The 17,278-nt window shown below is 39.7% G+C and overlaps 1 protein-coding gene across 1 annotated transcript; it reads left to right on the forward strand.

The window, feature by feature from the left end:
• Positions 1 to 241: 241 nt before the first annotated feature.
• macc1 (MET transcriptional regulator MACC1) lies at positions 242 to 6,425 on the forward strand. Its single transcript, XM_073485218.1, has 5 exons — positions 242 to 339; positions 1,797 to 1,919; positions 1,993 to 4,043; positions 4,135 to 4,323; positions 4,982 to 6,425. Exons 2-5 carry the CDS (start codon positions 1,805 to 1,807, stop codon positions 5,183 to 5,185), a joined length of 2,559 nt encoding a protein of 852 aa, XP_073341319.1. The 5' UTR covers positions 242 to 339; positions 1,797 to 1,804; the 3' UTR covers positions 5,186 to 6,425.
• The last annotated feature ends 10,853 nt before the right edge of the window (positions 6,426 to 17,278 follow it).

Consider the following 17,278-nt stretch of genomic DNA (forward strand, 5'->3'; position numbering starts at 1 on the left):
TTTGCAGCCCTTTTCTTATCTCTAACCTCACACTCCTGTCGAAACCGCAGGTATCGCTCAGTTTCAGGTGTTACAAGTCGCGTGCGTAAACACACAGGTGCACGCTGGGTATTGTAGTGGCCAACCCCACGAGAGGCCACTCCTCCTCCGGTGCTCCTGCATTATTTTAAACTCCCAGTCCCAAAATGCTCCGTGGTGCCTGAGAGCAAACAGAGCTGCTGTAACTTGAGGAGGCCGACTTTCACAGATACGCCCTGCAAGAGGAGTGTAAATGATAGTGGACTGGCCTCTTTTTCTGCCAACGCGCTGAAGAAAAACTACAACCATCTCATGACGACGGTGAGATCAAACTTTGCTCTCTTTTTCTCGTGTTTGATGGTTTTTGCTCTTCTCTGATTTTCATAAATAGGAAGTGCTTTATTAATATGTAACTACAGAGTGTACACACCTGTTGAGAGGCTGGTGGCTGTCAGTGTGGCTGTGGTTAGGGAAGCTGGAGCTCTGAATCTGTGCTGCTGGGTGGTTGGATTATTAGTAAATGTTTGAGAATACTTTCAGCTGATTCAATGTGACAAAATGAACCAAACATACACAAGATTGTGATCAGAACAGTTTATAAAGCAAGAAAGGTTGCTCTACAATAGAAATCACAGCACAGTGTGAATGAAATGAGCCTGTCTTGTAGTATTATAGACATGTTTACTGTCAGTAGTACAGTGGTATTGCTCTTTTTCAAGCCCTGAGAGAACCGGCTACTGTGTCATAGGCTTGACAAGACCAACCTGTTTTTGTGCACTGGTGTAAGAAACCACATTATTGATGACTGACTCACTGTGACAAGTCATGAATGGGTAGAGTCCCTTTACACAAACAAGTGACAGACACAAGAGTTCAGTCTTTATTCCCTCTTTTGGAACAGTTTCTGTCAGACACAGGAAGCCCTGCGGAAAGCCCTCAGGCTCACGGTGCTGAGAGAAACATAGTTGAGACACAACAATAACTTCACTCACATGCCTTTTATTGTGGAGGTAGCTGTTGTTGACATGTGTCACAGCATTTCAAAATCTAAGTCTGCTTATTGATAAGTTCTGGGCTGCAACCAGGGCTGGGAAATATGGTCTAAAAATATTATTGCAATATTTTAGACTATAACTCGATACAGGATATATATCTCGCTATTCTGAAAGCTCCTCAAAAGCATAAAATCAAATATCACAATATTTTTGACCAATTACCTTGTTATCGATGATGCAACAATATTGTAGGGATGACAGTTGGTACTTTGACAAAGTGTCAACACAATCAGATTTTTGATAATCGTCATTAATGTGGATATAATAACTAAGTGGGTGAGGGTAAAGTATTCGAACAAGTAGAACAGTCTGGTAAGTTCAGAAAATGACATCACTTTACTAATGCAGCCCTCAAAACAAGGAAATGACAACACTACGACATCCAAAATCAAACACAATATATAGTCTCATATCATGATAATGATATGATATTGATATATTACTGAGCCCATGGAAGTTAAGTATATTATGTAGTCATTCTGTTTTACTTCAGGAGCCATGCATCAATTAAGGAATAATGTAGTGCTGGGCAATATAACAATATATCATGCATCGTGATATAGCCTACACATTTTGCAATATTATTCTAAGGCCATATCGCCCAGCCTGAGAATAATGTTAGGTATGAATAAAGGAATAGAGCTTTTTAGACAAGTAAAAGTTTTCAGGTACAAGGACTATATAGTATAACAATATCAAACTACATTGTTTTTATCTTTACAGATGAGAACATGGCAGCTAGAAGAACAACATCTTTCCGTCGTGTTGGGAGTCTGATGCGGAGTAGATCTGAGGGGACACTGATTGATCTGGATGACAGTGTTTCAGCCAGTGACAACCTCAACGGTAAAATCCTCATTTTGAAGCATAAACTCATACTATTAACAGACGTCCTAACCAAACTTTGATATTTTCACAGGTATATTTGGGACACGGACAACACAGAACCCAGAGGGACTGCTTTTACAGCCAGAAGTCTCACTTTCAGTTCAGTCAAAAAACCCCTTTTGGAACAAACTGTCAGGATCAAATCCTTTCTTAGATGACATTGTACACAGCAGCACAGACAAACACATTTCCGACACAGCAAACTCAAAACAAGACGATAAAAAGCATTTGGACGCAAACAATGATGACGGCAGTAGTTCGTCTTCCGATGAAGGCAATGTGGGGAACTTTTTGGAAAACAAACACAAAGTTAGCAACAGATCAGGGAGATGGAGAAGTGCTTCAGACATTCTGGGCGATCTGGAGAGAAAAGTGCCAAAACGGGAGGACAGCTTCAGGCCACCTGGGCCGGTGCTGAACCCAGATTTTGAGTGGCTAAAGAACGACAGAGAGGCCTATAAGATGGCGTGGCTGAGCCACAGGCAGCTAACCCGCTCATGCCTGGACTTAAATCTGATGAGCCAGAGTCCAGGGTGGGCTCAGACCCAGGCTACAGACTTTCAGGTCATCTCCAGGATCGGCCACGCTGGAGGCTCGGTACAGTTACCAGAATCAGAAATATGCATCCATATCCCAGAGGGCCATGTTCCTCCGGGAGAGGTCCAGGAATTTACACTGAAGGCGATGCTGGACCCTCCTCCTGGACTCAATAACAACTATGTGACAACCATTAGTCCACTTGTGGAGGTGGTCCTCGGCAACATCAGCACAAAGGAGAGTATCTCTCTGGACATTAAGCTGTCTGGAAAGGTGAAGAGCGACCCGTTGAGTCAGGTGATGACTACTGTGGTGGGGCTGGTGTCTAACAAAAGAGGGGGACCTTATGTTAAAGTGAACGACTGTTACATTCACAAGAACATGATGCAGATGAAGCTTCAGGATCTGAAGACACATTTTTATGTGGTTGCAGTCGCGGAGGCGTCTGCAATCCAGCCCCCTGCTACATCAGTATGGGATTACCTTGAACGTCAAATCACAGTGGCAGTTTATGGCCCCAGGTACATCCATCCATCATTCAAGGTTGTAATAGTGGTTTGCTGTCACGAGGATGTTCCACCGAAGCTTCCGTTTTCAGTCATCTGCAGAGGAAACAAAAACCAGCCTCTACTTTTGCTGCAGCTTTGGGGGAAACACAGCTTTAAACCAGAGAAAGTGAACAACTTTAATGTTGCCATTAGCCTCACAGACTCTGTGTTTAAAATCAAACCTGAGGACAAACTGAAAGAAGTGAGACAAAGTCAGCTCAAAATAGGGACAGTTTTGCATCTGCCAGTTGCGTTATCTTGTGCTAGTAATGCGGAAATGACTCCTTTTAAATTAGACCTACAAGTGAACGAATCAAACGCTGCAACTGTTGCACATTTCCACGTGCCTTCCCCTCCCACGGCACCCATCAGATCTGAAAAGCGAGTGTCAAGGCAGGTAGAAAAGCGGATTGAAATGGCAAGAGCCGCACCTATTCCTGAGGAAAGTGTTCCAGATTTCCCCAAATTCACAGACAGACCTGTGAACCTACAGTGGTACGGTGTAGCCCTGAAGTCAGTTCTGCGTCAGCCACGAGTAGACTACCTTCTGGAGTATTTCAAGGGGGACACTGTGGCTCTCCTCTCCAGAGACACTGTGAGGTCAGTGGGTAACTCAAAAGTGAAGGAGTGGTATATTGGATTCCTCCGAGGCAGGACCGGTTTGGTTCACTGCAAAAACATCAAGCTCATAACCAGAGACCAAGTGATTGACTTCACTGGCATTCACATCACCACAGAGGTCCTCCTGGACAACATGACGCTGCCCTTCAAGAAGCTTACTTACATGTACTCCGCCATCCAGACACTGGTCACTGAGCACATAACCAGCTGGAGAGCTTTCGCCGATGCTTTAGAGTACAAGAAGTTGTCGCTGGACACCATCACACGGAGGTACGCCGAAACTGAGGCTGATAAAGTGGCCAGTGTGCTGGAAAAGCTGAAGGAAGACTGCCACGCCGAGAAGACCAGGAAAAAGTTTCTGCATGAGCTCATGGTGGTAAGTACGCAACCCAGTTTCACTGCATGCTTTGATTCCCTGCGTTGTCCATGGTTTTCTGATCTTCCGTGATGTGTATCTCTGTACTTAGGGTCTGTTGAAGATGGACTCTGTGAGTCTTGTGGCGCAGCTGATACAGAACACAGTCATTCTGTCCACTGCTGTCGAGCTGGGAATGCGATGGAGGGAGCTTGCAGAGAAGATGGGAAAACTCTCCAGTGCTCAGATAGCAGGATATGAGGCTCCGCACAGAGGGAAGAGTGGAGAAGTCGGTCCCCAGGTCAGTTTAACACATTACATAGCAAGTAATGGATATAATAATACTAATCAGTGATGAAATCTAACTACTGTAAGTACATTTACTCATGCACTGTACTTCAGTACAATTTTAGGTATTTGTACTTTATTTGAGTATTGTTACTAGTTACTTTGCACATTGCATGCTGATCAGAATCAAAGTAGCACATTTTTTAGATTAATGATTTTATCGGCCATCAGATTAAAAACAAAACAAAGAAAAAGTATAAGTATCAGATTGGATAATTGTTTACTTTTACTCTTTTGGGTATTTTTTTACAACACTGATGATAACAACAACAACAATAATAATAATGATAATAATCATCATCATCATCATCATTATCAGCATCATACTATAAGAGGCTGTGAAGGACTATAAGGGAGCTTTATATAACAAAGAGCTGGTAATGTAGCTATTAAGAACCTTGTAAACAAGTAATAGGACTTTTAAAACAATCCTAAAGGTTGCGAGGAGCCAGGTTAGGTTAGATAAAATAATAAGTATTTTTCTTGTCCTAGCTAAAAGCTTGGCAGCAATGTTCTGAATTAAATGCAGTAGATAATACTGATGTCATGGAGTTTCCAACATCTAGTGAATATGATTTGCATTTTATTCCATATTTCCCGCTCTGTTTCAGTCGATGTGGAAACCTGCCTATGACTTCCTGTACTCCTGGAGTCTGCGTCATGGAGACAGCTACAGGGACATGATCCAGGATCTGCACCTGGTCCTGGACAAAATGAAAAACCCTGCCACCAAGCAGTGGAGACAGCTGACTGGCGCCCTCATCACAGTGAACTGTCTCGATATCTTTCGAGCCTCTGCGTACCCAAACTCCTAAACTTGATGCAAGTGCACTCTAGTGATGATCTCCACGCACTTGAGAAAACCAGAGAGGTTTTGTTACACAAAATATCAAGGTGTTAATGCTGTTTTCAATGTTACTTGGCTCTCTAGAAGCAACTTTATTGGAACTCCATCAGGGTACTTGCACTATATGTTTAGATTTCACTTGATGAGTGTAAAATATATGAAGAAATGTCACTTCAGCTTTCAAACAGAAGAAAATGAAGTATTTTTTGTCACTTTTCTCTTTATGTCTGCAAATGTGATGAAGCCTTAAAGTGAAATTTCATTTTGGTAGATCATTTTCAGTCGAATGTTTGTTAGATTATCAGTTCAGCTGTCCTTGGTGTACTAATTACACTACACTGGGTATCAATAATCTCTAAAGTGGAATCAACATTTGTTTTTGATCTTTTATTCCTTTGCCTTTTTCGTGGCCGATTGATCAGCAACTGAAAAGAGGATCAACAGTGAAAATCTGAAGGGACATCAACCGCCATCAGCAGTGGTGTTGCAATGAGAAGCTGTGGGGGGTGCCAAATCACGCAAAATGCCAATTTCCACATAATGTCGCTTTAATACATTTACTGTTTCTGTAAACCTGCATTACCTAAAGAGCAGGTTTCTGAATTATTATTCATCCTCTAGTTTCTTGTACCACATTACTTTAATCATTGAGTGTAATCAGTTTGTTTTTTATATGGATCCACATCACCTTTATGGATCCTGTAAAGTGGGTTTTTTAGTCTTTAGTTTTAGTTGAATTGACGGGGAGAAAACCGATAAATGTGAACACTGTTACTACCTAACAATACGGACAGTACGTTAATCCGTATTGAAGTTCTTGTGCTGAAAATTGAGAATGTTCTACCAAAGTGAAAGTTTCCTGATGCCAGTAAACAAACCTTAAAGATGCTACTATACAAGTGTCATAAACTATTGTTGTCTTAAATATTAGTGTATGTGCTATTTTTATACCGTAATGTTATGTGTTAGATATGTACAAAGCAGATAATTTCATATAAGGTATGCAATGTAACCGTTACATATTATGTGCGTGTGTTGATGTTTGTATGATTATGTGTTTATTGCCAAATGGAAACCTCATTGTTCAGAGTGGTGCCATGTAAAATACGAAGTGCCTTCAGTCACTGAAATGTTAAGACAATTATTCATATCTTTGGTACAGAAATGGATTGTTGTATGAGATATTAATAAATATAAGCTGCAGGAAACTGTCTGAGATAATAGATGACAAAAAATACTATACCTGTTATTCAAACCACATTTTAATACCTAACAACTGACATTTGTAATTTTCCCAGTTAATCACACCATAGAAAACATGACTTTTCCCCTGAAGTGTTTTCCACTGATTTTCTCTGACTGTTTGCTTTTCCCGTCACTGTTTGTTTAAGCTAGTTTCAGCTGAGAGCATTGTGTGCTGGTTCTCTATCAAACAGAGAGTACGGCTTGTTGAACCGACTTTACTTTGGCTCTTTGAATACACCTCAGGAAAAGTAAATCAAATAATGAAAATGCTATCAGGCAACAGAGTGAAATGATTCAATCCCCAGGCTGAGAGTGATTGTATAAGTTGTACTTAAGAGGTTCTTTATGTAAGAGCTGATGATAAAGATTTAGTGGGAACACCAAGGTCAAAAACAGTTATATGACACTGTGGATTAGATGTTTCATAATAAGCCAAACAAGAAATTATTTGCTCATTGCTCCTGAGATTTTCTCATTAAGATAACAAATTTTGTATAAACATCCATCAGACAGATTAGTCATATCCTGCCTCCTTTATTACCCGTTAATACCTCCTGGTCGGCCAGAACGGTGTCACTTCTCTGGCAGCAAGTAAAGAAAAAACAGGGAATTGTACAGCATGATTGAATGTTAAGCTTAATGCTTGGAAAAAAATAGAAAAAACAGGATTGAGAAGGATAACAGGACATTTTTCCTCAAACATAAAGGAATCATAAAGAAGATGAAGCATGGATCTGCTCTCATGCTGATACAAATCCAAACTTACAAGGTGTAAAGTGTATGCAAACGTTAATTAACTGGTTTTCAAAACAAATGAATATAGCTAAGTTTGAAGTATTTATTAGCAGACTCCCTTTGGCCGTACAGTATCTGCAGCACTGGCCTGTGAGCTGCTCTCACTGCATCCTCTGTTAGGGAGCACAGAGAGGACAAAGGTTCATTGTTTTAGTGAGAGTTGAACATGAATGAGGGTCAGTTCAGAGGAAGGTCTCTCTGTCAGTTTATCTACCTGAAGCTCAAACATATGACTCATCACAGATAAACAGCTTACAATGAGTTATAGAACAAAAAACTCATCAGTGATTAATTCAATCAATGCTGAACATTGTTGCTGTAGCTGTGAACATTAAACATTTATGATTTAGTATAATATGTGTGTGTGTGTGTGTGTGTGTGTGTGTGTGTGTGTGTGTGTGTGTGTGTGTGTGTGTGTGTGAATATGTAGCTTACTGATACTTACTGATACAATACTGATAGTTTTACAGTGAAATGAGGGAAAAAATGAAGAATGTTTGAGGCATCCAATTTAAAAATGGACACTGCCTTTTTAGGTCCCCATTTTTCAGATGCAGTGAGGCATTAAACCCTGTGACTAATGAAATGTGACTGCTTTTGTTTTGGGAGCCTTTTATAGCAGTGGGGTGAGAGGGCAGATAACATGCAGTTAATTATTATGAACTTTGCTGCCTGTCTGAGGCTTTACATTGTTGTAAGATATGAAATATTTCACCTCTTGTTATTTGTTTCACCTGTCGACAAGCAGCCTAGTTGCCAGGATAAAATGTTGACATTTTATGTTCATGCAAACCACACACATTCAAATTTGTATCTTTGATTTGCATAATAAACATTTCTACAATATGGTCACATCATGTTCACATAATATGTATATGAGCTGATGTGGACATTACAGCTGGGCAAGTAGACTGCTTAGCGAGAGACATCTGTTCGGGATGCCTTTTCAACACTAAACCACTGGATATTTTAGACAAGATGTCGGGACATATTCCATCCATGTCAGCGAGGACAGAGCTGAGTAGGCTACAACATAATCTTTCCCTAACCCTGTGTGTTATATGCCTGAACCTGTTATAAGTGTTTTATGCCTGAACCTAACTAGACCATAAGCACTGCATTCACACAACATAAAATTGACAATTGTACATACTGAAATGTAAAGTTGCGTTTTTTATGGTGATGGGTTAGGACACAACGTCACTACCAAACAGCAGAGGATGTTTTTTACTTAATCACAAAAAAGCTTGAAATAGAAACTGAAAATAATGTTGCATAGCTACAAACTATAGGATCCCTTAAGGCCTCTTCTGAAAACCAAGCCTCCCTCAAGCCTTATTTAAAGGTCCAGTGTGTAGGATTTAGTGCCAGTGTGGTGAGGTTGCAGATTGCAACCAACTGAACACCTCTCGCCTCACCCCCTCATACACTTATAATGTGGAATAAGGCCCCTCTAGAGTCAGTTTCTTTTGTCCATTCTGCACTACTGTTGAAAAATTGCAGCAACATGAAGCACCCTTGTAAAGGACTCATTCTGAGGCAACAAAAAAACAGTTATTTATTTATAAATAAATAACTGTTTTTTGTATATATTTTATTAAATGGGTAAAAATCATCACCCTCACTACTTTGAGGATGTAATTCAGATATTTCTCAAGACATTTCTGTCCAGTAGCCTGCAGCTTGAGTGGAGCAATTTTCTGAATCTGAAATTCTCTCACTCTGTCCAATGTTAATGTTTAATGAATTTCATTAAATGAACAATATAGGTAATATTCTGAGCATAGAGAAGCATGTTCTGGGTATAAGTTTTGCAGAAATGGTAGGAACGTATAAACAAACTCTCAGAGCTCTTTGTATCTGGATAATCTTGCAGTGTTGAGTACAGATTTTATATTGTCTGTTTTGACAGATGAACCTCTGCATGTTAAAGTAATTATGCCGCCCTATACTGTTTGAGTGCAACATCCAAATTGAGTGGATATGTTTGCAAATGTTTTATTACAAAACAGCTATCGTCATCTGTTTACAACAATAAAGTGTTCACTCTTCAGTTGTTTTCTTTAACCGTTAAGTGAGCCTTTGTCCACTATAATTATCAGTGTTGTTATTCTGAATGACTCAGTCCCCATTAGGTGACAACTATTTTTTCTTGCTCTGAGTTTTCTGGCATTTACGGGCCAGGAAATACACCAGGAAAATGAACACACCACATTAGAGCCACCACAACACTGGCTTGTTATGACATACCACATTTACTCATCCTCTTTTCGAGAGTAGGCTGAAGTTTGACTCATCTCTTGTTTTTGTCCATTTCTCTGTAGACCGCTGTCTGTCCTATTCTTACCTCTTTGCACACAAAGGAGCATTTTTAGTTGTATGAAGGGCTGACTCTGAACTCTGGACTGACTGTTCTCAGTCCAAATATATGATCACAAAACATCTTATATATATCTCAGTCGTGTTTTTCCATCAACAGCTTCTCCAGACTGCTGATGTGTTTCACAGAGTCACTGCTGTTCCTCTTAACACATCAACAAATTAACACTTTAAGTAGTCCTTGTCACTGACACTCCCGCCTTTCAGTGTGGGACTATTTAACAGTATCAAGGACAACACATGCTGAAGCGTCTCCTCTCTCCTGTGAATTCTTTGCAGAACAAAATGTGACACTGAAAACATTCTCACCCTTATGTGCATCCATTGACTGCACCATTTAATTCCAGTAATATAGGCACACATCCAAGATTCTGAGGTTTGTTCAGCATACTTCATGTGTATTTTCTGGTTTCGTGGCTTCACAGATTGCATTTCAAGAAGTGTCCCAGATGATTCTTCATCAGGACAATGGACAGGGTGAGACCTCACAAACAAAGCCTATCTCAGCTGCTCGATCTGCTCTGCTGATCCAGGTGGGATTAAGGAGAGGTTGGCAGGATTTTATTTTCTTTAAGAGGAGAAAGAAATGCTGTTTCCTCTGGCTCTGATCCTAGGTAACTGCCAAGAAAAACTTAGTCCACTGATGCATCATTCTTCATAGGAATTTGGATGATACACAAACTGAGAAGACATTGACCATCCGTCATATTATGAAGATACATTTAATGCTTCCTGTACTCCTCGCGTGGTTTAGTGCTAACAGACAAGAGCAGGAGTGATTTTGGCCTGTTGCTATAAACAGCAATGGATTGTAACTCATTACATTTACTCTAGGACTGTGCTTAATCATAGTTTTGAGGTACTTGTACTTAACTTGGGTTAAGTTTTCTGTGAATTTTTACTCCCACTCTACAACATTTTGGAAGCAAATATTGTACTTTTAACTCCACTACATTTATTTGATAACTTTAGTTACTACATATATTGCCAGTCGCAGGCTTCATCAGAGCTGCAGTGCAAATTGTTTTACAATAATTCTCATTTGGCCTTTTCATGGCTTTTATTAGACAGGAAAGCTTAGCAAGATGAAGGACACAGCCTCATGGGGCACATGCTCTACCAACTGAGCTAAGGGGGTGCCCCAAGTTAGCGTATTTTTAAATCAATTCGAAAAATGGATCTGATTGAAAAGACTAAAAAATCCCTGATTCCAATAATCATAAAAATGCTGAATATCCGATAATCATCCAGGCAGATAATCATTTGACTCATAGTATAGTATAGTATATGTTGTACATATATGTAAATATACTGTATGTATAATTCACTTTTACTTGTACTTTTGATACTTTTAATATCAGATACTTTTAGACTTTAATTCAAATACCACTTGAATGGGTGACTTTCCATTTTACTAAAGTAATATTTTAACGCCATATCTTTACTTTTACTCAAACTTGACTTTTGGATCCTTTTTACACCACTGGATGTAAACAGCTGCCCGAGAAAACTCTCAACTTTTCTTAACATTAAATTTCTCATTTTGGCTGTTTTCACAGTTGACCTTTAATTCACTGTTCTTGGGCTGATAAAGTGAAAACAATCATTATTAGCTACAGTTCACTGTGTTTTCATGGTAGACACAAATTTAAACGTCACAGAGCATGATGGTGTCAGTCCAGTGGGTGGCGCCATTGTATTGGTCTTAAGTGAGTTTCAGTTCTTGTCCACAGTTCTTCATTTGTGCTGTCTTTCATGTGTTATTGCTCATGAAGACATACATGAAAACATAATAATGGTATCATCATGTCTTTTACCAGATAAGTAAATAATTACTGGATCACAAACAATGAACTTTCAGCATGGCATGTCATGAATGATAACACAATAAAGTACTGAGACACATTATTATACTGTTTTAGAATTTAATTGTTAGAACAAATGCAAGTATCGCAGTTGTACAGAAAATGTAGTGGTATATAAAATTAAGTATATTTGAAGAATAAAAAGGGCAAATAAAAATAGACATTGTTGGATGTTAGAATACTTTTTCCTAATTAACTCGTTTCCACATGCTGATATACATCTGATTTACCTAACCATGCTGCTATAAGTAAGCACGCTCGTAGTCCAAACAGTTTGACTCTGCTTTCTGAAGCCAGCAGCCAGGGGAGCCATCCACAAATCACTGTTATGAACAGAAGCATTCCTCTGTCCTCTAGGGTATATAAGGCTTCATTTGGTTTGCCTCCATGATATATGTAGAGGGCAAGAAGTCATTTAGCTTTCAATTTATTAGCCTGGTGATTTATGCACGCTGCAAAGGTGCCGGTGGTGTCTCTAAGACCACCACCCTTCCCTCCACCCTCCTTCCCCCATTTCTTGTTGAGCCCTAATAATTTGGTAATAGATGATGTGAAAGCAGAGAAAGTCCAGCAATTAGAAAAGTCAGGAAAAAAAGGACAAGGGCTTTCAGTTTCTATGGCTGCACTTCATTTATCACTGGTGTTTTAGTCACTGAGTGAATGATTAAATGCTGAGACCACAGCAACCTGCACTATAGTTGGAGTCCATATACATCAAGTACAGGAAACCCCAGCAGAAGGGAACAAGTACAGCAAATCTCTGGTAGAAAATCTGAAATTTAGTGGCTCCAACTGAAACAGCATTTTAAGATTGGAAATATAAATAGCATTTATCGCACACACTAATGTGAATGTCATAGAATGGGGATGCAAGTTGTTCATATCAGAAAAAATATAGACACTGTTGTAGCACTGTAAAACTGTAATGGTTTGTATGTTTCCAGTTTTAGCTGAAGATGTTTGTGGTGTGTGTTACAAGGTGTTGATTGTTACCCAGAGTTCAATGCCTTTCTGCTGACTAACAGCCTGCTTGGAGCCTCTTCCCATGACCACCGCTGGGAAGGAGGAAGCTCTGTTACCAAATGACTCACAGGGAAGAAAAAACAACCTGGAGTGTTTGGCAGCGTTCGGAGCAGCTTTGTGAGTAATCACCGTCCACATCATTGGACACCTCACTTTGCTCTCCGACTCTCACTTTTTCCATCAAACAACCTCACAGAGTTTCGTCATGGCAGAACACTGTGATAAAGATTAAGGGAAATGAGAAGACACAAATACTCTTGATAAACATCTGAGAAAGCATCTGCGCCTCAGACCACAACAAAGTGCCTGATTTGGTGAGATTACTTTGCTGTCAGTGGAATGATGGCAAAGTCTTTCTCCAGTTTCCCCTGTTGGGTTTATTTTTGTTGATGTGATCACATCCTATCTGGCAGTAAGAAGTTTTGTCAGGTGTGCCATGATGGTGCGGGGGAGGTGCAAAGAGCGTGTCTGCTGACAGGTCTGATGTACCAACCGTGACACTCCCAGTTCGTCAATAATGTAAAAACCAGATGGAGGTGGGCTGGGAATGAGACGGGGGAATGTTAAGGGTTGCAGCACAGCATTTTTAATAATGAGCACTTCACTACTTCGCCTGTATTTAATGGTTTCTTCTTAAAAAGTGCACCAACCTCACAACACAAGCTCTATCAACAGACTGCAATCCCATCCCAAAATAAAAGTACTCATTCAGCAGGAAAAATGGCTCCTCTGAATGATGTATTATCACATATTTACAAAATTATATTGTAAATGCTGATGCATCCATGTGCAAGCAGCATTTTATGGTTGTACCTGTTGGAGGTGGAGCTAGTTTTAACTACTTTATTCACAGTTTAGTCCAGTGGTGCCTAAACTACAGGTTGTGCCCCAGCAAAGGGTCACAAGGTATATCTCAAGGGTCGTGGGATGATTCTTTGGGTGGGAAAGAAGAAAAAACAAAGTTATGCTACCCAAATCTATAGTCATATTTATGAACTTTTCTCTATCTTTTCCTTTTTTGTAAGATATTAGATAATTTTACCTCTTTCGGCCTTGAACAGTTATTTTAATCTATTTGGAAGAAAGAAAATCGCCAGTATTTGACAACCTGGTAATAAGACTCAAGGATTTGTTGTTAATGTCAGTCTAAAAACCAACTACCAATTTTACACCAACACAAAGCGTCTGTGTTTGACAGCCTGGGATCAAGACTCAACAATCAACTATCTTTTTTTTTAATCACTTACTGCGCCTTTAAATGAAACCACTGGACGTTTTAAGAGGGGGCCTCATGTTTGGCGGAACTGCTAACAACTCATTAATCAATCAATCAAACTTTATTAGGATATTGCGAGGCAAAGTACTTTACAGGTGACTGAGGTGAAGTTAATAATTCTATCAGAAAAGGAAAAGACATCTTGAAAATGACAACGGTCCCCAACTAGACACCGCTTTTCTTTGATAGGTGAAAACGTCTTGGATAAGATAAATCTTTACAGTGAAAACTATTTTGTAACATACATTTTAACATGTCAGATCTTACTCTGAGAGGTTGCTTGTGAGTCTTGAAACTTAAGCCACCAAATAAATATAGTAGAGTAAAGAATAAAATATGTCACCCTGAAATGCAGTGGAGTAGTATAATTCAGCATAAAATGGAAACACTCATGTAAAGTACAAGTACCTCAAAATTGCAAGTGACAGACCCTAACCACTGCTGCTTATTTTTGTATTAGAGAAACATTCCTGTTACCTGCTTCCCTTACTTAAAGAATGTCCTGCAGCAGATGGTGAGAACAGACATAAGCTGCAGGTGTCTACACTTCCAAACAGCGAGTAATGTCTTTAACAGGTTTGAGAGCTCAGTATGTGAAGAAGTCCACCTTCACTCTGTCATGACAGCTCTGCACCTCATCCTGATAGGGAAGTTATCTAATGCTGGTTATAATGGTGAGGAAATCACTCAGTTAACTGTAAGTAATCGTGTTCCTTTTTAATGTCCTGTAGCACTTTACATTACGGCTCCAATTACATTACGATATTACTTCATTATCATGTAATGTTTCATCTGCTGTATTAGGTTATTAAACCTTAAGCCTTAAAGGGTAACTTCACCAATTTATAAATTAAAAAAGTAAGAAAAGTATAGAAAAGAGGGGGGAAAAGTCATAGAAAAAAGTATAAAGCCTTTAGTGGCTTCAGAGGAAGCTGCATATAATATAATAAAGTACCTCCAGTGATGTCACTCAGTGTCTTAGTTGCATTGTGGGAAATGTAAGCACCAGGTTTTGAAAAGGAAGAAGAATGTGTGGAATAGAGAAGGTGATGTCTCTCGTTCTGTTGTATCAATGTTGATCATTTGTTTTAAAATTTACCATAATGAGTCCAACAGTGTTTTGGGAGTGATAAAAGTGCTTTTCAAAGCCTGGCGCCTACACTACCCACAATGCAACTTTGTCACTGAGTGACATCACTGGAGGCAAGTTATCAGATTACATGCAGCTTCCTCTGGAGCCACAAAAGACTTTATACTACTTTTTTCACATATGTGGTCGTATTTAATTCAAGACCTGCAAACACACTTTAATGAGGTAAATTTGCAGTTACCCTTTAAAGTCATCATGTTACCATTTTTAATCCGTATATTGCACTGATATAACCATTTCATTTTAAGCAGTTTTGGTACCAAAATATCAGCATTACTAAATAGTTTCCCTTGTTGTTCTATTTGTTTTTGGCCCATTTTTGCCTCGTTACATAAATTCCAGTGTTAACGCGGTCTACCTCCTAGATATCCACTGAAACAATTATATAGTATTACTTAACTATTACCCCATTATTACCGTGTTATTACTGAGCTGTATTGTAAAGTGCTGTCATACTCTTCCAATTGGAAGTATTGAAGGTGATAGTAAAGCTGAATGACTTCACATCTTGAAGAGATACCCAGCTGGGTGGCCACGATCACACAACTTCCACATTGATGAGTAAAAGCAAACAAACACCCTGAGAGAGGGAAAAAAAAAAATCTACTGTCAGTCGAGAGCGGGGAGATACTGTAAATCCCTCAAAGAAGAGTGTCTTTTTGGCTAATTTCTGTCAACCAAGAGGGGGAACAAGCAGGGCTGAAAGGGTTCCCATTCCAAAAACAACATAGCTGGAGAGGTAGCCTATTGTGTCCTGACAGATTGGTCTGACTGAAGGAGGAGGAGGAGGAGGTCGCCTCTAACTGACACACAGGGAGGAGCAGAGGTGAGCAGAAATCTGGGGGAGATGGGAACACACAGCTGCAGTTCAGACGAGAGTTAGTGTCGTTACTACCTCACATAATTTAGAATTGACTGCCTGCAAAGGTTGTCTTTGAATTTATTATGATGTGTGCTTGTAGGGCTTAAAGAAACATGAATAGTGTCTAAAAGAAGGGGTGTGTGGAATCTATCTATCTATCTATCTATCTATCTATCTATCTATCTATCTATCTATCTATCTATCTATCTATCTATCTATCTATCTATCTATCTATCTACTTTCTATCTGATAAGCAGCCGGCGTGATCCTCCACACTCCTCCTCTGTTGTTTTTGGCGAAGGATGGGAGACCCTCCTCTGTCCTGATCACTCCCCAGGTCCCGCCCCCACACCTCTGCCCATCATCCGCCTGTGCGCTATTCATCCTCGCGTGCAGCTGGAGCACTCTGTTTGACCTCCCCTCTCCTCACACAGCCCTTATTAACAGGGACTGTGGTAGGAATCCTCGCAGCACCTGTGGTTGGAGTGAAGAACCACACTGGACTACTGGACTACTATTATGCTCATCACTTAGATAAGTCTGTGTGACATGGCATGTTTTCTGCCAGGGTTATTTCACTGGGCTTTGAGCCAGAGGTAGAGATATCATTCCCAACTGTTAGTTTTACTTTTATTATTTCATTGGAGACGCATGAGTGATGAAATTTCCAAGTCATCCTGTCAGTTATGCTCAGTATGTGAAAGAATAAAATAAGAACTAGCATGTGGGATAATGACAGCAAGAATAATCTATTTTTCCTGAGTTGCTGTGACTGTTTCCCAGCATGCACCTGCAGAGCAACCTTGAATATGGGTGTTCACTTACAAAAAAGACCATTCCACAGACGCTTTCATTCATTTATCAAAAGAGTTTTGTAACTTTTTGCCTATTCTGCTGTATTTTGTGTGAAGTGTTTCATTTCATTGTATATTTGGAAGTATGAATTTAGTAAGATTGTAGAAACCAGCAAAAGCAAGCTAAAATATGAAAGTATCCAACAGCCAGACTACAACGACTGCCCCATGATGCTCACCGGCCAGCTGGGAGATGTGTTAGCAGCAAGTTTTCTACGTTCAGCAAGGTCTTTTAGCTTTTTCTTTTTCTTTTAAAAAGGCTTGAAGTCTAATAAATACATCAATAAACAAATCTGTTAAAGGCCACAAACACAAGTAAAATATCCAACATGAACATACCTCAGTCCGGAAAGACTACCCGCCGCGGCAGTTGCTGCTCACTGCAGTGGGTGTGTGCTTTGTGCTAACTGGGTTAGCCTCTTACCGTGTCCAACTATCTCATGTCTCACTCAAGAAAACACCAAACATTTTCGGAATGAATGTAAACAATGAACATGGCTATTATTAGTACTCACCACTGTCAAGCTAGCATGTTAGTGGGAAATTTAACTGCACTTGGTCTACCATTCTAGTGCGACTAGCTCCCTTAGCTTTAGCATTATCAACTTCTCG

This window comes from Pagrus major, chromosome 17 (genome assembly GCF_040436345.1).
Source record: "Pagrus major chromosome 17, Pma_NU_1.0".
In the NCBI taxonomy this organism is placed as follows: Eukaryota; Metazoa; Chordata; class Actinopteri; order Spariformes; family Sparidae; genus Pagrus; species Pagrus major.